Source organism: Diadema antillarum, unplaced genomic scaffold, assembly GCF_040938485.1.
Source record: "Diadema antillarum isolate AM-2024a unplaced genomic scaffold, OU_Dant_1.0 seq00000460_RagTag, whole genome shotgun sequence".
NCBI lineage: Eukaryota > Metazoa > Echinodermata > Echinoidea > Diadematoida > Diadematidae > Diadema > Diadema antillarum.
Genome location: NW_027271431.1, coordinates 3,343,362 through 3,367,555, shown reverse-complemented (window position 1 = coordinate 3,367,555; position 24,194 = coordinate 3,343,362). Strand labels below are relative to the sequence as shown.

The following is a 24,194-nucleotide window of genomic DNA, read 5'->3' as shown; positions in this document are numbered from 1 at the left end:
AATTTTGGTTTTTTGTCCGGCTCGTTTATTTGCATCTTGTAGACGGGAGCGGGAATGGCGGGATTAGCTGGCCCGGGGTCCACCAGGGTACATCGCAGCACCAGGCGACACCGGACGGAGGTAGACGTGTCCTGCGTGCGATTCTCTGCCACAGGTGAGCTTATCCTTTCCCTTTGCTGTTGTTGGCATAACTGTAGCCAGGGTATTACGTGTAGGCAGTTGGACCGGCCGTTACTGGTCCCCCACGCATTCGGGATGAGGTACAATAGATAGATGATTTTTCTTGTCACCAGAGTAGTAATGCACAGGGCTCGTACGCGTCATGGAATTTCTGGAAAGTCAGGGAATTTCAAAATACTTTTTCCAGAAGCAAAAAGTCAGGGAAAGTCAGGGAATCCATCTAATTCTTCTGGAAAGTCAGGGAAAATCATTTTTTCAAGATATTTGTTAAAATGATATTTGATTTCTCTTATCAACAAAGGAAGAATAGTTTGTCAAATTTGTGGTTTCTCGTATTAAGACCGTTTTCGTAACAAACTCCACGCAGATTGGTGTCTGCGTCTTTCATGGGCATGTGCACATGTACTGTGTGTATGACTATCGACTGGCAGTGATGTAAGGTGCCGTGGTGCCTTTGTGTACACATATGTACATACGTGACATGAGCGCTGCTGATGTGATTGGCATTATTTTAAATTGCGTGCATGATCGAAGCGTCAGTCATCTAATACAGGGCTCGACACTAAGGGTGGGATTTCACGGAGCACGCGAACGATTTGCGAAGGACGCGAATGGCAAAATCCAGCATTCGTATTTTAGTCTGCAAAAGATCGCCAAACGAATGTGAGGGTTCGGAAGCGTCGTCAATTGTTCGCGAATGTCGTTTTTACTTCGGCGAGAATTTCAAAAAAGTTTGAAATTTTTTTGCGAACCTTTTCCACACACTTGGTCGTGATTTGCTCGTGAATTGTTCTCGAAAGTGTCTTTAAAGCCTCGTGATATGCGCAAGATCTTCGCAAGACACGCGCGATGTTCGCAAAATGTTCGTGAAACCCCAAACAGACTCCGAAACTTTGGAGAATGTCTCGCGTATGTTACGCGAAATCTGCGAAGTTTTTCCGATCACTTTACGACGTAATCGCAAACTGTTCACATACCTTTTGAGATATTCTCGCGAACGTTTAGCGCACGTTTGGGGGATGTATTACCTATACGTTTTCTACAAATAAAAGTCGTAGCATACATCTAAACATCAAACAATTATTAACAACTACAGTAACAAAAGAAATTAAAGACTAGCAAAGAGAAAGAAATGTTTGATATACAAAAAAAAATCGCAGAATACACTTAATATTAATCTAAAGTATGCAAAATTTCCTTTAAACTATAGAGATTATGTGTTGGAGGAATGGCAAAAAAAAAATCAAATGCTTTACTACTTGTAGTGGAGATAGGTCCTAGGGAAAACAAATGTAGGCAAGCACAAGATAGAAAAATGAGAGAAAAAGAAAGGAGAAATAGAGGAAAGAAAAAAAAAATCAACTCAAGACAGCTTCAACCTCTCCTTGGGTACATTTTATCCCATGATTATTGAAAATTTTTCGTTGTTCGCATTTCCGTCGCGTGTTCTTCGTGAACGTAACATGCTGTACTTAAGCAATGATACACACGACATTCGCACAAACGTCGTGGAAACTTCGCACAAATTGCGCAAGAATAGTTTTCGGCTTCATTGTCGGAACGCATTCGGAGAAAAACTTTTCCGAATGTTGGATTTTGTCATTCGCGTCGTTCGCAAATCGTTCGCGTGCTCCGTGAAATCCCACCCTAACGGTGGCCCAGTAGCCCGTGGCCACAAAAAACGCACGTCGGGCCACCAAAAAAAAAGTTGGATGATTGCCTTTACTTTTGGAAACAATCGGCTCCGTAAGATGCTAAAATAAATGTCAGATGTTTGCTTTTAATTTTGGAAATGAATAACGGTAATATTCGACTCGGTGTGATACTTAAATAAACGTCAGATGTCTGCTTATACTTTTGGAAATGAATAACGGAAATATTCAGCTCCGTAGGGAGCTAAAATTAATGTCAGATATTTGATTTTGCGTTCGGAAATGAATACGGATAACATTCGGTTCCGGAAGATGCTGAAATAAATGTCGAATGTTTGCTTTGACGTTCGGAAATGAATACTAATAATATTCAACTCCGTACGACGATAGAATAAATGCCGGATGTTTGCTTTTACGTTCGAAAGTAAATAGCAATAACATTCAGCTCCGGAAGATGCTAAAGTAAATGTCGAATGATCCCTTTGACGTTCGGAAATGAATAACAATAATATTCAACTCCGTACGATGATTAAATAAATGTTGGCTGTTTGCTTTTACTTTCAAAGGTAAATAGCAATAACATTCGGCTCCGGAAGATGCTAAAATAACTGTCAGATGATTGCTTTTACGTTCGGAAGTGAATAGCAGTAATATTCTGCTTCATACGATGATTAAATAAATGTCGGATATTTGCTATTATATTTCGAAATTAATAACAGTAATATTCAGCTGCGTTTGATGGTAAAGTAAATGTCTGATGTCTACCTTGACGTTCAAAAATGAAAAACAGTAACATTTGGCTCCGTTACGATGCTGAAATAATTGTCAGATGATTCATTTCACTTTCGGAAGTGGACAGCAATAACATTCGGCTCCGTACGATAATAAAATAAATGTCAGATGTTTGCTTTCAAATTTGGAAATGAATAACGGTAATATTCTGCTCCGTACGATGCTAAAATAAATATCAGATTGTTGCTTTTACATTTGGAAATGATTAACGGTATCAATCGGCTCAGTTAGATGCTAGAATAAATAGCGGATGCTTGCTTTCACGTTCGGAAATGAATAAGGATAACATTCAGCTCCGTAAGATGCTAAAATGAATGTCAGTTGTTTGCTTTTAATTTTGGAAATTAATAACGGTAATATTCGACTCCGTATGATACTTAAATAAACGTCGGATGTCTGCTTATACTTTTGGAAATGAATAACGGTAATATTCAGCTCCGTATGGGGAGCTAAAATTAATGTCAGATATTTGATTTTGCGTTCGGAAATGGATAAGGATAACATTCGGCTCCGGAAGATGCTGAAATAAATGTCGAATGTTTGCTTTGACGTTCGGAAATGAATACTAATAATATTCAACTCCGTACGATGATAAAATAAATGCCGGATGTTTGCTTTTGCGTTCGAAAGTAAATAGCACTAAAATTCAGCTCCGAAGATGCTAAAGTAAATGTCGAATGATCCCTTTGACGTTCGGAAACGAATAACAATAATATTCAACTCCGTACGATGATTATGTCTGATGTTTGCTTTTATAATGTTCGAATGTAAATAGCAATAACATTCGGCTCCGGAAGATGCTAAAATAAATGTCGGATATTTGCTTTGACGTTCGGAAATGAATTAAAATAATATTCAACTCCGTACGATGATAAAATAAATGCCGGATGTTCGCTTTCATGTTCGAAAGTAAATAGCAATAACATTCAGTTCCGGAAGATGCTAAAATAAATGTCGAATGATCTCTTTGACGTTCGGAAATGAGTAACAATAATATTCAACTCCCTACGATGATTAAATAAATGTCGGATGTTTGCTTTTACGTTCGAAAGTAAATAGCAATAGAATTCAGCTCCGGAAGATGCTAAAGTAAATGTCGAATGATCCCTTTGACGTTCGGAAATGAATAACAATAATATTATGAAATAAATGTCGGATGTTAGCTTTTACTTTCAAAAGTAAATAGCAATAACATTCGGCTCCGGAAGATGCTAAGATAACTGTCAGATGAATCCTTTTACGTTCAGAAGTGAATAGCAGTAATGTTCTGCTTCATACGATGCTAAAATAAATGTCGGATATTTGCTATTATATTTCGAAATTAATAACAGTAACTTTCATCTGCGTTTGATGGTAAAGTAAATGTCTGATGTCTACCTTGACGTTCAAAAATGAAAAACAGTAACATTCGGCTCCGTACGATGCTAAAATAATGTCAGATGATTCATTTCACTTTCGGAAGTGGGCAGCAATAACATTCGGCTCCGTACGATAATAAAATAAATGTCGGATGTTTGCTTTTAAATTTGGAAATGAATAACGGTAATATCCTGCTCCGTACGATGCTAAAATAAATAACAGATTGTTGCTTTTACATTTGGAAATGATTAACGGTATCAATCGGCTCAGTTAGATGCTAGAATAAATAGCGGATGCTTGCTTTCACGTTCGGAAATGAATAAGGATAACATTCAGCTCCATAAGATGCTAAAATGAATGTCAGTTGTTTGCTTTTACTTTTGAAAATGATTAACGGTAACATTCGGCTCCGTGAGGTGTTAAAATACTAGTAAATGTTGAATGATTGCTTTCACAATCAGAAATGAATAACGGTAACTTTCGGCTCTTTACAATGCCAAAACAAATGTCGGATGTTTACAAATGTCTGTAAATGCTCCCACTTTATCATTTCAAACGTAAGTTTTGACCACCTACATGTAAATAGGCATCAACCTTTTTGATAACTCTATTCATTTATTTTAGACATGGGTACCTGTATCACGTCAGTAATACTTAATATTTATTTTTCTATGTTTAGTAGGACCGATTTAGTTTTTCTTATGTTTTTCTTGATTTTTTTTTTGGGCCACCAGATTTTACTTTCGGGCCACCAAAAAATAGAAATCAATGATTTCGGTGGCCGGATCGGGCCACCAAAAATAGAAGTTAGTGTAGCGCCCTGTCTAATAACACGAATGTATGATTACTTTTGGATTGAGATAGTGCTTTGATTTTGATATAGAATTTGAATTAAAGCATTTTACCACAGAATATTGACAACACAATCATTTCAATGTAAATAATAATCATCTTCCCTCTCCTTTATACTTGAGGATGTTAGGGCTTAGATAATTGTGCGTACATTTATTATTGAACTTGATCAACTGCATTATCGATATCCAAGAAAAAAACTAAAATTGTGAAATTCTATGTACAAATTCAAAGGAGAGTTGTCCTCTTGGGATATCACATATTCTGGCATAGTTCCGTCCAAAGAGGGCAACATACACAATTTTGCATAATTCTTGTTAACAGGTTATCAAAATTTGCTCAACATTTTACTGTTGGGTTTCTAAAATTGTTTTCTACTCACCTAATCCACGTTGTTGTTTGGGGAAAATTCCCCTTTAAGGTGCTTCCTTCAGAACAAAGCATAAGTGTGTATAACCGAATATACACACTTGTTTTGTGTTTTGCTTCCTAGTATTATGATGATGTATTTTTACACACTTTAGAATAAGATGTGTACATCGTGTAAAATAGTCATGGAAATTTACATTTTCTGCTCTGGAAAGTCATGGAAAGTCAGGGAATTTTGAAAATGTGGAAGCGTATGAACCCTGAATGCAATGTAATGGAAGGGGATGCTCCTCACTGACATGACGATTGCATAGATTGTAAAGGCAAACAAATCATGCGCTTCAGCTTCCCTTAAAATTCTACTGGGGAAACATAGTGAGTGAAAGCATACATGTTAATCAATATAATTATAATGATCAGTATATTAGTATTCTCTAAAAAAGTACTGCATTCATTTCACATCAAGATAAGGGAAGACTTCCTACAAATTTTGTACATGATGTGACATGCAGATTATTATTGTTTTATTCAGCAAACGCATTCACGAAAATTTATCGAGTCCAAAATATTCATTGCAGCATGTAAAATTTTGTGTTTATGTCTCCGACGATTGATTGAAATGGGAAACTTATCAGTAAGAGCTTGAGAATATATAGACAAGCCTCTAAAGAGATAGGGTTTATTAGTGTGTGTGTTTGTGTGTGTGTGCATTTTCACATTTTCACATTATGACCCTCACTCATGTGCCACTCCCTAGATTGGTAACAGTCTGCAATGTGTCTGCTTTCATTCAAAGTGCACAGACATTTGATCTGTTGTGCTTCACCTAATAATGTTGGTTTATTGTGAGATATTTATAACTTCTTCTTTTTTTCGGGGGGGGGGGGGGGGAGGGTCTATTCGTGAAAACTAATTGCACATGGCAAATGATATGTACATGTGATGAAATTACATCATTCATATGACATTAGACCAAAAGAACGATGGTAAGGCCCATGAAAAGTACAGTGCCCTTCAGTTGCTGCTCATTCGAGAGATTTCCCTATGAGGGAAAATATTGGGATAGGGCTCATATGGTGTACTTTAACAAATATTAAAGGACAAGTTCACCTTTATAAACATGTGGATTGCATGAATGCAGCAGTATAAGTAGAACACATCAGTGTGAGTTTGCAGATACTTAAAAAATGCATAACTTTTTAACGGATTGTCTGATTTTCCCCCAAATCTCACTGATATGTTCTACTTATACTGCTGCATTCACTCAATCCACATGTCTATGAAGGTGAACTTGTCCTTTAATAGGACCCCCTTCCCCTTTTTACATCTCTCCCCCTAAATATAATACATATGTATGAGTGATAATAAAAAGGAAGAGAGAACTTAAAACATTCACAATCTAGCCAGAAAGTTTTTTTTTTTTTTATTGGAATAGGATGATCTTAACCCCCAAATAAGAAAAATTGGTAGCTGTCAGTGATAGGCCTTTGTTCCTTTTTGAATGTAGTAAGCCTTGGCTACCAGATATTTGACAGTTTTGTTTGGTAATGATTCCAGAGACGAATTTTATCTCATACAGAAAAACTAAATGAAAGAAAGAAGGAGAGGAAGAAGACAAAGAAAAAGAAGAAAGAGAAGAACAAGAACTAGAAGAATATAATGAGAGGAAAATGAGAGAGAAAGAAAGAATATGAGATTAGCTGCAGTCCTTCAGAAATTAGATAGAATGAATGTGCTGTGCATGTAAGATATTTTCTTCATTATTTAAGCTATCTAGATTTTACTTTTTGTAGTCTCACAATATGTTAGCTTTGATTTTTCATTGCCTCCTTTATAGTCCATTATTCCATTTTCACATGCATTAGACATGCCGGCATTTCTATAATGCAATATCATCTACAGTGTACTCTCAGGTGTGTATGTGGCAGATTATTCCCTTTCAAACTTTGCCGTAACGAACGTGCACCTCCATGAATTTTCACAGGTCGACAGTGGGCGGCCACGACCACAGAGGGGCTCCTTGTTTATTCTCTGGACACCAACATGACCTTTGACCCTTACGACCTGACCCTCAGCCTGACCCCGGCCGTGGTCCGCAGCACCCTGGCCAAGGAGGAGTGGGCCCAGGCCCTGATGATGGCATTCCGCATGAATGAGGATGCCCTCACGCAGGAAGTGGTGGAGACGATACCATGGCAACAAGGTGAGTTTCAAATTTTTTTTTTTCTCACAAGCCTGTCTCCTACTACCCCACTTCCACCATCCCAAATAGAGGTATTCTGAAACGAATTAGATATTTTGAGAATATTTGTGTCGAATGAATGGTCGTTTGAGTGTCCTTTATGGGACTATTTTTGAAATATACAATTTCTTTGATAACATCATTGATAGCCCTATCTCTCAACCTATCTATCTACCTACTTCATGTATGTGTGTTTGTATACAATGTATACCTTTATATATGAATACATGTATGAATGTGTATGTATGCATGAATGTATTCTATAGGGGTATTTTTTGGATGAATATAAATGTGTATGAGAGTTTTTATGCTTGTGTGTATGTACTTGTATGCATGAATGTATTCAGTTTTATGTATATAATGTGCATTGTTCTTTGTTGCAAGCCCTTATCCACAAGAGTTGGTTGGTTATCTTTGGTTTCACATATAATTTGTTCTGATCTTGACACACAAAAGTTGTGCAGGTCGTTTGTCACTTTTTATGTGATACACTCTATGGTAGCAGGGCATCCAATGCTTAACCTGGCCAGAAGTCTACATCCAGACTGATGGTGGGAAAGGCTTAAAATTACTGTAAATGCAGACATTTTTTGCGGTACATTAATTTTCACATACTTTGCACTACTTCCGGGTAGCACAAATTCTAAAACCTGCAAAAATATCTTCACAGTTTTCTGCGAATTCAAGAACCCGAGAATTTGTTTTTGAGCCACTCAGCACAAAAAAAAAAAAAACCAAAAAAAAAGAATTAATCATGCGAAAATATCAACATTTACAGTTGTCACAACTCATGTCAGAAAGTTACATGACAGGAGGATTCAGCAAGTGGAATTCTTTGTGATTGGATGTTGGGGCATTTGTCTTTCTTCATTTTGTGGTTTTATGGCAAGTGAATAACTTGTGAAGAAAGTATCAGCCAGTCATATTTCTGGAAGTATGAGTCATCAGAATGGAGATCAGATTAACATTGGTTCATAACCTTCTGTTCTAGCAAACTCAGCAGTTTTGTGCCGAGTATTTCGTGTACTTCTTGAATTGCAAACTGGATCTCATAAGACAATGTCAGGAATGATTAAATTTGTGTTCCAGAACTGCAGTGATGGCATGGGAAATAGATATTATCCCTTTTCAGGAAAAGAGTCTTTACTTCCTTGGAAACGATATACAGTGCATTTGTATAACAGGAAGCAAAATTTTTGAAGTTGTTTTTGATTTTGCTAGTGTCAGTTGACTCACAAATTCATGAAATATACCATTTATGCAGTGTACAGTGAACATCTATTTAGATGTAAATGGAAAAAAAAAAGAACAATCTCTAATTTCAGACTGTGCATGCTGGTACATTGTACATGTACCTTAAAGTTTTATGAATAGATGTGCAAATAAAACCATCCACATTCCCCAAAGGATATAGGAAGTTTATGTAACAGATTACTACAGTGACTGAAAACATACCATGTACTTGGCAGTTTTGTAACCATTTAATATTTGAAATAGAAATGATCAATTACAATACATTACAAAAAAAGAGAAAAAGTCAACAGCCTATAATTCTTGTCTGTCCTCGTAACAACCACATGCAGGTACGTGGGAGTTAAATGAATATAAGTAGAAGTGAAAAAAAAAATAACCTGCACATATTCCAGTAAGGAAGTTGGCATGCTAACAGCTATTCAGTGCTATACTTGGGACTTTGTTATTTTTAAGTCATGATCATGCCAGCTGAGGTATCCTCACAAATGTGTATGAAGTGTGCCAATTATGCTTTATAATGAGAAAATTGAACGAATGTCGTGACATACATTGTTCCCGTTTGACACTTTTTACTGGGGCAAATTTTGTCTCCCTGGAATCATCAGCCTCTGGACTCGCAATTCCGAAGAGAAGCTTTCTTTCCTTTTTTTTCCCCTGTCTTCTTGTGGCTTTGCAATTGCAAGTGCATGCATATGTAGATTGAATTGAACACAAATTACATGTATGTGGAGAGTTTCACCCATGATACCTCATGATTAGCAGTCCCTGGCACACATCCTGGAGACTTCTCATCAACTTGGCCATTGCATGTTTGAAACCCAAAGGCCTTGGATAGACTGGCTATGTGCATTTGTAGACCAATTTTTTTTTTTCAGCAAATGTAATAAACTGAGAGCCCCTCTCCCCAACCCCAGCCCCAGATCTCACATATACATTGTAGTTGAAAATTGAAAATTGAAAATAAAAAGTTTGAAAATGCAGTGCAAAGAAAAGGAGGTGCATTGCTATACCGACACAACAGATATTAAGTACAAGAAATAAGTATATACCAGACTTAAACTTTTTTCAAGCTGAGTAAGATGTTCAGTGCTCGCTAATATATCAAAGCAGAATTCATATACTTCAATTTACAATTGAAACCTACAAACAGTTGAGAGCAGTAGTAAGTCATGAGTGTCCAAGACAAGTCATGAGCAGCACAGCACAGCAGGAATAAAAAAAGACAAGAAAAGGGAGGAAGAAAGGAAGAATCACCTCCAGCCAGTAGTCAGACAAATGTCTCAGCTTGTGGCGATTGTTAGGGTTTTGACGTGAAACAGCCACTGCTATTTTTGAATTTGATGAGAGCAATCCCGTCGCTGCAGAGTGAACACTCAGGAAATTTTAGGGGGCGATCTCGTTGCGCAGGTAATTTCCTCGGATGGGTAACCGAAGCCGTCCCCAGCTGATGATGGGGAGAAGACCCGCCGGAGACGGGAACGCCGGAATATCGAACGGCAGCAGGGCTCCTGAAGGGGCATGGTAGCACCGTCATGATTGATGATAAAATGTCTCTTGTCCTCTTCATTTGCCACATCTGCATCTCACATGTTGCCATGGCAACATATACTATCCCACAGGAGACGGATACCACTTGACGAAGGCCACGAATGGGACTGATCAGAGGCGGGGATATATGCTCTTTCCTATCCTTCTTTGTACAGCAAGCAGTCATGATTTTTTTTTTCCTTTGCTTTGCTTTGCTTTTATAATTCACACATTTTTTTTTCCAGAAATTGTAATGACTTGCACAGCACAATACATGGCACTCTATAATTTCAGGCTGTATGAAAATTTATTCGATAGATATTACAAAAGAATGGATTTGTGTATCTTTTGTTACCCACATAAAGAATTCCAATTTACCCTTGACATACATGTACTGTGTATGTTGGATATTGTATTACAAGTTTTATAGATGTACACATGTATCTCACTGTAATTGTGTGGGGTTTTTTTAAATTTCATATATTTATTCATTTATTTATTTATTTATTTATTTATTTATTTATTTGTTTGTTTATTTATTTATCCATTTATTTATTTTTCTGGGGGAGGGGGTGAATAATGAACAGAGTCCGATAAAAGAGGAAAAGCGTGCCACATGCAGTAAGGGAAAAACTGCCATGAGTGTATATAGAGGTACTATGTCATATCAAATGTAGGACACAGATGGAGGTCAATGCACTAGTGAGTAATGAAGATGCTTGAAAGCTGTTTTGATTCTTTGTGTAGTGCTACCTTTGTGCTGTGTTAGCTTAGTCTTACAGTCTTTCACAAAGCGTGTATGTTCCACAAATTACAGGGAGAAAAAAGGCATGGTTGGCAAGTTGACTGATGTAGTTTTTCTTCTGGAAGATATTTCTTTGGAATGCATGATATCTTGTAAAAAGGGAGTTTAAAAAAATAAAAACATGAAGTAAATGCAGTTGTGGACACCCAGCAAAAACAACACATGGAAGATATGACAGACACCTACTTCCATCATCATCTGTTGGTAATAGTAATAGTAATAGTAATGATAATGATAATGATATCAATGATAATGATAATAGTAATGATAATAATTGCATTTATATGGAGCTTTATTTGGGCGTTTCTAAGTGCAGTTTATAGTAGTGTTCTTTGTATAGAGTTTCCTTATTAAAAAGTAAGTGCTTCTGTATTTTCTAGCACGTTTCCATCCATTTCTCAATGTCACTTAGGAACTTCAGCGTGCATGGTATACCCATCTTTCTCTCTCTCTCTTTTTCTTGATATATTTGTCTCTATATATCCATCTACCTCTCATTTTCTCTTTCTGTCTCTATATATCATCTACCTCTCTTTTTCTGCTCTGTCTCTGTCTCTGCCTCTAGGGAGCTACTTCTTTTTCTGTGTCTATTTCTGTTCATCTTCATCTTGTAGTTCTTAGTCCATCTGTTCTTCTGTCTCCATGTCTAGACTGTTTTCTGGTTGTTGTTGTTGTTTTTTTAATCTTTCCTCTTTCGTTCTCTCCATCTCCTTGGAGTTTATTGCTTTCCCTGTCATGTGTACGAAGTATCATATTTGCATCAGGTGAAATTAAAAATGAGAAAGCGGGATGCGTGGACCAGTGAAAAATATGGCAATATCCTGCGTGATGGGAGCAAGCAACCGATCAGCCGGCACCATTGTATGTGGGGGGGGGGGGGGGGGGGGGAGGGGGGAGGCATCCCACCCCCACACTCACCAACTTAAAGTATTTAATCCAGGGTTTCCACAGAAGAGGGAGAAAAGTTATTGGTGGGGTTGGCTATGAAGCAATGCAGTCACTTAACTCCTCCTTATGCCCCCCCCCCCCTTCCACTTTAAGAAACTTCATCCAGCATACCCTATAGGGAAGGGAATAAACTAAGAAATGACAGACAGTATATAGGCTGTGAAGCTAGATGTGCCCCACCTCCACACATACACACACTCACACACACACACTTTCAAAAACTTTATCCAGCAATCCTTTGGGAGGGGGTGAAGAAGATGAATGGGGTAGGATTATAGCTGTCACTTTATATTTCTCACATCCCCTCCTGTAGAACTTCATCATGCATTTTCATAGAAAGGAGAAAAAAAGACTGGGAGTGGAATAGATAGCAAACAATGTCATAGAACCACCCTCACACCCACCCCCCCCCCCACACCACACACACACACACACACACACACACACTTTTATCCATTGTAACCAGCAAAGAGGAAAAAGCTGAAGAGGTTATGAAGCCTAAATATTAGTTGTTGGTTCCCCACCCCCTATGCCCTTTCACTGTAGGAAACTTCATCCAGCAATTCTCAGAGAGGGGAATAAGATTTGGAGGCATGGATGTTGCAATATTCTCCCTTTCTCCTACCCCTCCCCCAATGAAAAAAAAAACCACAACAACAACCTTTATCCTGCCTCGCATAAGGAGAGGAGATGGAAATTAGTGGTGGTGGGGGGGGGGGGGGGGCAGGAGGATGAGGTGAGGATGTTACTCAGTTTCTCACCTGGGCATTCACGGCTGGAAAACATCCGTGAGCTGATAGCATCCTCACACCTCCAGATGAAGATGTCATACCGAGATAGGGGCAATCTATTTCAGCGAGTCTTAATCTTACACACCAGATAAATCTGTATTCCAGGCTTTGTTTGTTTGAGTGTGTTTGTGAGTATGTTTTGTTTTGTTTTGTTTTTGTTTTTGTTTTTTTCCTTGAGAGGAAATGACAGTAGTGATGGCTTTGCCACACCCAAATTCTGGTCTTCCACACATGTGGAGTTTTTAAGTAGTACTACGTAAGGTGTGTTTGGTACATCAGGATGGCGACAAAGAAATTAAACTGTGTATCCATGATGAGTGTTAGCGAAACCAGTCATTCTCTTTGATTAATGTTTTATCTCTTTCTTTGGCAGGAATGGGGGGGGGGGGATACTGTGATATCTTTCCCTGTCAGATTTGTTTTGTCAGAAATGAACAACTTTGTCTGACTTCAAGCTACTGCATGGGACTTGTGCAATTAAAACGAAGGATTCTAATTGGACAGTAATGCCGACCTCCCAACCATTCTGAATTTGAAGGAAAGAATCTGAATTTTTAGTCATTCCCAGCCCTTGTTTCAATAGGAGTTTCCTATTTTTCTTGATAATTTTACGACACACTCATAGAGGAACTGCTCTTTCTTTCCTACTTTTGAACCAAACCATCCCTATTTTTCAGTCAGAAAGTTTGGGAGGTCTGGTAATGGCGTGTAAAATTAAGCAAAATTAATGAATATCAATCCATTGCACGTAAATTACACATCGTACATTATCATTTTGCACTATTTCCATCATATCTGCGTGGAGCACTGGAATGGCCCAATATGACACTAAATGCTTGTAGTGACTCAAGAATAGAAATTTGTATCATATAATGGCCCATTGATTATATCCCTCTTTAATAGAACTTGGCATTTACTTTTCCTCATTTTTGTGGTGTTTGGATTGTATTTTTTTTTTCATGAAATCAAAAAATAAAGAATAGTCATTGTTTCTGATACTCAATCAAAATTTTCTGTATGAATTGGATTAAGAATTGGTCATGAAGACTTTGTCATGTATACAAGTATAATCACAGCCTGAATTACTATCAACTCACACTTCACATACTCTTTGTGCTTTCAACTAGATGTGTATATAGTAGATTATTTCTCTTTTTTTAAAATAGAAATTGCACATAATGGTTTAAGGATTACATTCAACCAGATAATAATTACATGATATCAGATGAAAGGAGGTCAACGTTTTCATGCATTTTGCAATGGACAATTTAAAAGACAGCTTTTCAGGGCTGAGTTTGACCCATTTCATTACTGTTCAGCTCAAGAAAACTGATTGTTGCACACTCAACAGCCTTCTAAGACTGTGAAAATGTTGCAGCACTCTAAAGTTCCTGACATAAGTTGCAAAGATTCTCCTCCTCTATTGCCAGAGAAATTGCATTTAGGTGTTTCCCGGCGCCGAGCACTTTACATTAAGGGAAAGCACTGTATGTCAGGTCTGATGTGGCAGTTGGATACCTTCGTTATCTGATTTTGAAGTGCCTTCAGAAGGAGCACAACCTCCTGTGCGCAACCTTGAATCTCAACTTGTCGGACCACCTTGGCGACGAGCCTAATTAGGAAATGAGGAGTGACAAATTGTGCATAGCGTCTGCGCACTGTTTTCTCTGAGCTCTCCCTCTCTCTCTCGATCAGTCAATCATTGGCACGAACCGTGAGCAAAGCACCCGTAGTACAGTGAGGCAATGGTGGCGTGTAGACGACAAAAAGCAAAAGAAGATTAGGGAAGCATGCGTGTGTATAAAAGGGCAAGGCTGTTACACTGATTTAGTATCATTAGACCATTAAATGTCTCAAGTTATTGCAGCCTAATTACTTTCACTGTTGGGGGGGGGGGGGGGGAATGGCAGTAGTTGATGTTAGGATACCAAACTTCTTATGTTTTCCCTCTCCACAACAAAGTTTTTAGCCAGAGAATGTTTTCACCTGTGATGTCAAGCAGTGATAATTGGTCATGTGACAGGTTGCACATTTCTTGCCTTCTTTGTACCCACTTTCCTTTTTCGAATACTACAAGCCTCCCTGGCTAGACAAAGTAATCACATTCTTTGTATACAGAGCACATGTCAGCTTTGAGATTCATGACAGAAGAAGGTAATCTGTGAATGATGATCACAGAGAAAAAAAAGCACATACAAATTTGTGATTTGTAGAAAAAAAAAATGATGATAATAAATGAATTAAAAAAAAAAAAAAAGTCACCCATGTTGATGCCGTAGTAGTGTGACCGAGACATCTACAAGTCTCCAGGTTTGTAGATCTGCCGTTGTTCTAAATGGCTACCTCTTTCTCATAATTTGCCAGAATTTTAATTTATTTTTGTATAGCTTTCCAATATGATAGACTTGTGAACACACACACACAAACATACACACACACACACACACACACACACACACACACACAAAATGTTCTGTTCGGTTTTGCTTTTATTCAAAAGTCCTTTGAATAAATTGTTGCTCCCTCACTTTTCTTTCATCAACTGACAACCAGAAACATTCCGAAGTTTGTTTTTTCTCACTTTACACCTTCTTAACACAGACAGGGTATTGCAGCTGATGATGTCGAGACAGGAAAAATGTTCATTGCGAATGCGGCAGATGACATATACAGAGAAATCTAGTAGATGTACACCACATGTTTCTGCTGTGCTATGCATTTTTTCCTTGCGTCTTTTCTTCTTCTCTTTCTTTTCATTTTTTTTTTTTTTTACTTTCCACCCTAATTGATGTTAGCTGTGTAGCAGGCAACAATTCTCAACAGCAAAACCACCTGTTTCAATTAAAATGAGACCTCGATTACAGGCAGTATCACTCGAAACTAGACTCCTCCAGCTACCGACTCAATTCGTGGAGGAGGAGGGATGTAGCTGAGATTACCTTGTAATAGAACAGGAGAGAGCAGAAGAGAGATAGAGAGATGCTTTGCTTCTTTTGTTTGTTTGTATGTTTGTTTGTTGGTATCCTCTCTGCAGGGCACAGCCCATTTTAGTGTAATTGAATGTAATTTCATGCTACAGTTAATTTTATTGCCTGCGCATTAAGCCAGGACAATATTGGCCGTATCTTGAAACCTCTGCCGATCCGGGTGATATGACTTCTGCGAGAGTTCGCGGGGCCAAGATGAAATTCGTTTGTGTGTTATCTTTCTTTTTTTTTTTCATGCCGGAGCAAGTTGATGCAGCAATTGTTTGTGCCTTGCAATGTTTCATTCTTGCTACCCTCTGGAGTAAAGGGGTAGCTTCTTTGCAGACATTACCATATTCTTCAAAATGTGTGCAATGCTGCAATGATGTAGGAATACTATTCAAGAATGCTTTATCTATATTTAACTGCTATTTTCTTCCCTCTGGCATATTTTTCTCTTTTCTTGAGGGGGGGGGGGGAGGAGGGGCTGTGCTGTTAATTGCCTTTCTTTAAGGATTGATTTTTATGCCTCCGCCACAAAGTGGTGCCGGAGGCATTATGTTTTCGGGTTGTCCGTCCGTCCGTCCGTCCGTCCGTCCGTCCTTCCGTCCGTCCGTCCGTCCGTCCGTCCTTCCGTCCGTCCGTCCTTCCGTCCGTCCGTAATGAATTTTGTGGACAGGGTAACTACCAAAACCTTTTGAGATATCCTAATGAAACTTGGCATGTATGTGTATTAGGGGGTGAAGTTGTGCCTATCAACTTTTGGGTGCACATGCTCAAGGTCAAAGTTCAAAAGGTCAAGGTCAAATGCTTAAAATTTTACTCTTTCCCCCATATCTATGCAATGCCTGAAGATATTTTCTTGAAACTTAGTGTATACATGTACTACCCAATTAAGATTCTCTGGTGAAAGTTTGGGGTCATGAGGTCAAAAGGTCAAAGGTCAAAAGGTCAAGTAAATTGTTAAAATTTCACTTTTTTCTCTGTATCTTGGAAATTGTTCAAGGTATCTTCATGGAACATAGTATATATGCATCTACTGACTAGCAGTGGTTATCTAAGGAATTCAGGGTTCATGGGGTCAAAGGTCAGGGGTCAAAGGTCAAGGGCAATACTTCAAAATTTTATTATTTTCCTTATATTTATGCAATGCCAGCAAGATTATTTTTTTTTTTCACTTGATGTATGCATGTATAACCCAATAGAGATTCTCTGGGATTTTTTTTTTGCCAAGAAGGTCAAAGGTCAAAAGGTCAAAGATCAAGTGAAAGTGCTGAACTTACTTCTTTCTCCATATCTCGGAAGTGGCTCAAGTAATCTTGAAACTTAGTACATGTTGAATTTATGTATGTTCTGCCTGACAGTGATTCTCTTATAAATCAAAGGCCAGATGAAAATAATAACAATTTACTGTTCAATACAGAAATTGCGCTTTTTCTCCATACCTTGAAAATTACTCAGTGCATAAACTTATGAAATGGTCAAAGTCAAGTTAAAGTTCTTAAATCCCCAAATACATGCTCTCCTATTCATCCAATTAAACATAGGTCAAGGAAGATAAACATTCAATACATTTGTGACAAACATGTCATTTTAATATTTTGCCAATTTTGTGAAAATGTAATCACACATTGTCCACATGTACTATAGACCTATTAAGAGAATCATGCATTATGGCGGAGGCATACCAGTCGCCATAGCGACATTTCTAGTCTTCAGTATATGTTGATAAGTAATTAAAGCAAGATCATTGTATAATTTCTGTATAAAGTGATATTAATGTGAAATGGTCATTGTGGGCAAGTGGTAATTAAAAGATGGGTTCATTACCTTATTAAAGGCTTTCAAAGGAAAAAAAATTGTGTAGTCCTGATGGACATAGGTTTGCTGTGGGCAGGTTTGACTCTACAGTAAATGCAGCAGGCTGGGAAAAGAATGGTGAAACTTGTCTTCAGTGGTAACCCAAGGGAGATGTAAAAAGTGGTTGTTATAGGCAGGTGGCCGCTTTAGACAGGGTCTGTAACATAAGTTTTCTTTCGGGGAAATTTTTTTAGGGGTCGTACATGGCAGGTAGCTGCCAAAAAAGGCAGGTTTGAGTGTACAAGTTTTGCAGGGAAATTAGAAGACCCCAATAATGACATCGCAACGAACTTTAATCTGTCTACGAAATTTGGAGCAATTCAATTTTCTTTGTAGATATTGGTTTCTCCAGGTCACATGTCCAGAAATTAGTTTCGGTATTACATGTACCCCAAGAAGAATATGGTGTAGAATATTTTATTTATTAACTAAAGGTATATTGCTTTCCTGTGCTTCCCCCAATCCAGTTGACCTGGTCTGTGCTAGCCTGCCGGACACTTACGTGGAGAAGATGCTGAGCTATGTTGCCGGGAAACTGGCCGCCTCCCCCCACCTGGAGTACTACCTGAGGTGGGCCGAGCGACTACTGACCCTCCACGGGACGCGGCTGAAGCTGCGGCAGGGGTCGTCCAGCCATCAGGCCATGCTCACCGCCCTCCAGAAGTCACTGGTCACCAAAGTGCAGAGCCTCGGCAAAATGTAAGTGCTGCACGCTTTCCTCCAACCTCCCCCCCCCCCCCTCCCCTTCTCGATCAAGGCAGAATTGAAGGAGGCCTGAAGGCAATATTCATTAAATGAGCCATTTATCCACATGAACAGTTGGCTTAGGGCTATATCCCTGGGACACAGGCCAATATGAATACTTTGTACAGCATATATTTTGCAGGGTTTTTATTTTTCGTGAATTTTTGCAAGTCTGGTGCTTTTTGTGAATATTACAACAAATTAATATATTAACACTGATCCTGATGATTATTTACATAGCAGTACCAGTACAACACATGTATAGCACACTGACATGATATTTGCACGTGTTTAAATCATGTTTTTGCATGTATTACTTAGTGAATACGGGTAGTAAAAGTGCTGTGAATGTCTGCTTCATTTGAATGATCTTAGAATAATTTTAGGACTACATTGCAGTGCCTGCAAATCTTGAGGTTTTTTGTTTTTTCATTAGTTTAGATATAGCATTCTTGTTTTCAATGCAAGATTGTTAATTTTGCATCAATGATACCGATTTCTCCATCCTTTGCTGTACTCCACGATCGCAAATCTAACCACTCGCAAAATTGTTGGGAAGACCTGATTTGCAAAAAATTTAAAGATAGACTTGCTAAATATGTTGCATACAATAGGTATGTGAAAAACTGTGTGTAACGTATCAGGGTGTGTTTTTTTCAAGTGCAACTTAAATGCTCTCTCCACTGCAGACGTGTGTTGTATGGTGATAGCTCAAAATGGAAGTAAAAACTGCAAAACTCTTTGATGCTGCCAACTTTTAGTGAAAAAGTTGTCATTTCACCATTCCTTGTCATATGTGATTTTTATCTGCTTGCTTAGATTTAGGAAATATATTGTTTTTTTCGAAGCAACATTCCATACTCTTGTATGATGGGTTTGCTATTCAGAGGGGAAAATCCCTTTCCCCCTCCAGAAAACTGAAGTGTAAACTACATGTGCTCAGAGGCTGAAGAAACTGACTCTTGTTGCTCTGTTTCTGACACTGCAAGTGCGTCTCCTAGAGAATGTCCCAGACAGCAATAAAACCAGGCGAAGGAACATGTGCTGTAGACCCCTGAAGCTCTCCCAGATGGGCTGCGATGTCGATCAAAAATGAAATAAAAAAGATTCATATTTGATCTAACTATGGGCCTCAATATAGTTTCTCGCAGCCAAAGTGGGCCTCGGGTTGAAAAAGGTTGAGAAGCGCAACTGTAGACCACCAGGCATGGATTTTGTCCCCTTCTATGTTTGTGTGTATGCTGCCCTCTTGTGACAGTATGCCACTTGTATACCTGCCTTGCTTCAAGTTTCATCCCTCACCCCCTCCCCCCCCCCCCCCCCCACCACCACCACCATGGAAGGAGTTCAGGGCAGAGATAAATTGATACAGAATTGGTAAGATCTGCCTGTGGTACATGATGGTTGTTTCTTCTCCTGAGCTCAGCACACCTTGATGAAAATTTTTGACTTTGTTCATTTGCTGCCTCCTGCTTTCATGATTTGTTGGCGTGTGAGGAGCACCTGTCTTTTGTCTGTGTGTGTGTGTGTGTGTGTGTGTGTGACTGTATGTTTTGCATTATTTATTCTGTTAGAGATGCAGAGACTCCAACCCAAAGCACCTTCTGATCTGGAGATTCTCCCGCCTGAAACCCCTAGCAAACGGGAGACTCCAAGTTTATGTGTGCGAAGTGCGAAGTTTCTAGGGTTCTAGATGCTCTCTGGTGCTATCTAAGGCTTATTTTTTTCAACATACAATAGCAATAAGTAAGAAATCCTTTCCAACGGGAGACACAGAGCCAGGGCGGGAGAAATTAAATCTCAAGCGGGAGAACAGGAGATTTTGCAAAAATGGGTTTTCGGCGGGAGATCTCCCGTCGAAAACGGGAGAGTTGGAGTCTCTGGAGATGTACAAGATCAGACGAACACATTTTCCTGTATTCATTTACTCTCATGTCTGGAGCGATATACATGTATCTGCATCTCCTTCTATCTGCACCTATTTCTTCATCAATCTTCATCTCTCTCTCCTTCTCTTCCTTTCTTCCCTTCTTCTCTCCTTCTTTCCAGCCTGCTACCAAGATATCTGTCTCTACCTTATGTTTTTTTTTTTCATTTGAAATCTTTCTATCCTTACTCTAAGTTTCTCTTGTGAAGTAGTCTCTTTGGTCAGTGTACTTCTCTGTCTATTTCCTCACAACTATCCATGTGACGCTCTCATGCTGTGTATGCCTCATTTCTGCAGGCATGGTATTTCAGGAATCTGGGCATGCAATGCAATTTTGCAGGTATTTAAGTTCATTATTGAAAACCATCGCAACATCACGAGAAATGCATATGATCCGTTTCCAGGCAGCAAAGTAAGCCACTTCCTACTTCAGAGATGATATTCAATTCATTGGTGTTATGGAAGGCAATATTTTGGCATATCGTTAACCCACTGAAGACCAGTCCTTGAAGTAAACTCGGCAGGTGTCTGGCAGAAATGTGTTAAAGCAAAATCAGCTTGTCCTCAATGAGAATCAGTTGACTACCAAAGTGTCTATGCAGTATATAGTAGTTGCAGTAAGCACCCTACAGTAGTGTATTGATTGTGGCGAGAGAAGAAGGTAGACATGATTATGATGTGATACGAGAAGGTACGTGTAGCGCCGCGTCGACAATGAATTCTACAGACCAGCAAACTCGTGATGCAAGACTAGCTGGTTTTGGAAACCTGACAGGGCTGCCAACATTGGAAACTAGTTGAGAGTGAGACTCCCATAGGCCAATGCTATAATTTAGGAGTCAAAATGAGTGAGATCAATAGAAATGCATGCAAATGAAATAAAATTTAGAGTGAGAAAGGACCAAAATGAGTGAGTCTCACTCTCAATGAGTGAGAGATGACAGCCCTGAAACCACCAGTGAAGGAAGAAAAGAAGAAATGTCATGCTCCCAGTCCCATAGATGCTAGTGTTTTAGTTGATTTGAGCTGCTAGGATATGTGTGGCCTAATGGCCTTCAAAGGTGAAAGCAGAATCAGATGATACCATTGCAGAAGGAATGTGAAGATGATTATTACACAAGTGAGGACCAAACCTAAAAAAACAGTCAAGTTAAGAGCAGCCTATGACCTTGAATTTGTTGTAAATCAGATAGAATGAATGGAATTCCTTTGTCTTACATTTCTGCGTGTAATGTTGTTTGCTTTTCTAGGTGAGAATGTTAGTAAAAGAGAAAAAGCTCTAAAAGTCTTTGCTTGTGTCTCTAGAAAGGGTGCTAAATTGAAGATAAAAGGTCGGTCTTTTTGTTCCTTTTCGCAATGGCCGATATTGATCCTGGAGTGTGTTAGTCACTTTTCCACCGACACCCCGTGGCCATCCGTCGGAAGTAAATTAAGTGGGCTTGTGGAAACATTTTGAGGAGAGTCAATTAATTGAAGCTCCACTAACGGTGCAATCAACTTCCTGTCCGCAAGACATACTTCGCCTCGCACTCCTTTGGGGCCCCCGAGACGTACGGATTAAACAAAATTGCCATTTACGATGACAAGTGTTTGGGAGATCAATTACCGAATATTGAGATGGTTTGCGGAGAGAGAGAACAGGCTATTAGCAGAATTGTAATCTCAACTAAGGTTGTCTCTCTATTTTTACTTTATGAGGGGCAGGCGTTTTAAAGATTTCTCTTCATTAGTGAGTTGGCTTTTCTGACCACGCGTGAAGATTCCCTGTAATACCCTCTGCAGGGTATTTAAGTTATGAGACTTTCTCTCCTCTTTCTTTCTTCTCTCTTTTCTGTTTATTTTGGTGTGCTGTACAGACTCTTCGTCTCTTTCTCTTGATGCCTAATTAATTGATCTAGCATATGTTTGTTACAACTTCAACATGTATTTTGGTACAGCCTATTTTTCTATTCCCCATCTATCAAACTATATATATTTACATGTCTTTATCTATTTGTATCGTTCTATGTTTCAATTGATCAACATGCCTAAGACATCAATGTATTACTGTCCATGTGTCAGGTATCTGAAATTCTCCATGTCGTTTCCTTTTATGAGGGAGGGGTGGGAAAAGAAGAGGGGAAAGACCAAGAAAAGTGTGATAAGTCACAGATCTGCCCATTTTATTACAACATGTGTTATTGCTGTATTTGATATACCTGGTAGATTTCTGGCATAGCCTGATTCTCACAGAGATGTTTACCGGTAAAATTGTTGAAAATTTCAATAGCTACATTCACACTGGCAAAACTATTAAGTTCTTGGAATTGAAGTTCTTAAACTTTTGCCACTGTGACCACAAACTTCCCTATTACTGCCCACAAAACTTCCCACCAGTGGTATGACTAGGGAAATTTCCAAAACCCCCGCAAATCTTCTTGAAGTTTGAGCAGTCTGAACACATGCAGCTGAAACTTCGCAAAGTTTGTCATGTGACTGGTCTAATTCCTGTTTGCCCTGCCTTACAGCTGTCAAATGGTGTATTCTTTCTTCTTTGTTGCGCATGCGCACCCATGACCCAAACTTTGAGAATTGAAACTTCGAGAAGTTTGGCCACCAGTGTGAATGAACGAGCAAACTTCACTATTAAGTGTTCTCAAAGTTAAGCTTCTCATAGTTTTGCCAGTGTGACCTTGGCTAATGATAATCTGTCTTGCAGTGATTGCTTAAGTACTGAATGGTTGTAGCCATGGAAACAGCAGCTGTTAATGTATGAATTCTGGATTAAATTTTCACTGAGAACTTAATTTTCTATTACCCCTATTCCTCGTGAAGACAAGTATCTTTAGACCAGTTCAGTGATGTATTCAAATTTTATGCATATTTCCATGACAGCGACTTTTCCTGCCAGTCAGAAAGCTTGCCTGAGGCTTGCACAACATAGCAACAACTAATAGTATATAAAATGCATCCCAAGTGTTTAAGTGTTTTTGAGTATGTACGGGTGGATGGGGTAGCGTGTTACTACGTTCTGAGCAGAAAAAGGTATCCTTTTAACTTAGATTTGAAAACATTAGAAAGTATCTTTTTTAAATCCAGTTTGCACGCTCAGTGGTTGCTATGCCATACAGGCTCAAAGGTGCCAGCTTTCTGCTGGTTAGGAACAGCATTCAAGGAATGAATGAAAATTGATTATATGTGTGAAGTGGAATATGTGTGTGTGTGTGTGTGTGTGTGTGTGTGTGTGTGTGTGAAGTGGTGTTTTGTTGTGAACTGCTTTGACAAAGCAGGACCCTGGGCTTTTGTCGTAACACCTGGCATCTTTCAATCAGTGACTGGAATGTTTGAAAGAATTCCCCCAGCATTGGTATTGTGTTAATTTCTTCTCGAGGCCAACACCTAGCACATAGAAATGTTCTTAGGAATGCTCCCAGCTGTTTATCATTAATCAATTGTGGCTAGGAAGGGAGGGGTTGTAAAGGCTGTATGTATATTACTTTTGAATAGGCTGCTTCTGTAAGATATATTCGAATTCTATGCATACCTTGGTTCACAAAAGATTGACTTAGCAACCACAAAGCTTGCCAGAGGCTTTCCCTGCAGAGTAACAACTGATGAATGCTATGTGAATTCCTGCCTGATAAAACTTAATTGGAGGGAGCAGGTGAATGCAATGGTTTGATCATAGACTGTAGGAAAAGAAGCATCCATTTATTTTTGTTTATTACAGAAAAGGTTTACCTGTATTTACATCTTTTCCTGAGGAGTTTTAAGATTTTTTAGTACAACTAGTCTGTTCTGTTTAGTCATGGAAAATATGTTTGGCAATGTTTGCTAGGTAAGGGAGTGATTTTGATTTGCTCCAAGCAGGGTTGCTGTTTTCCTTCTTTTGTTTTTGTTAAATATGTCTAGTAAAGGGATTGTTTCCTCGAGAGTTATTGTCATTT

The 24,194-nt window shown here is 38.8% G+C and overlaps 1 protein-coding gene across 1 annotated transcript in view; it reads left to right on the top strand.

Moving 5' to 3' along the window:
* The window catches only part of LOC139733111 (periodic tryptophan protein 2 homolog), a 96,394-nt gene that overhangs the window by 44,889 nt on the left and 27,311 nt on the right, over positions 1-24,194 (top strand). Inside the window, exons 15-17 of the mRNA XM_071643958.1 lie at positions 43-154; positions 7,189-7,407; positions 18,065-18,296. Coding sequence (XP_071500059.1) covers positions 43-154; positions 7,189-7,407; positions 18,065-18,296 — 563 coding nt within the window. The remainder of the gene's footprint in view (positions 1-42; positions 155-7,188; positions 7,408-18,064; positions 18,297-24,194) is intronic.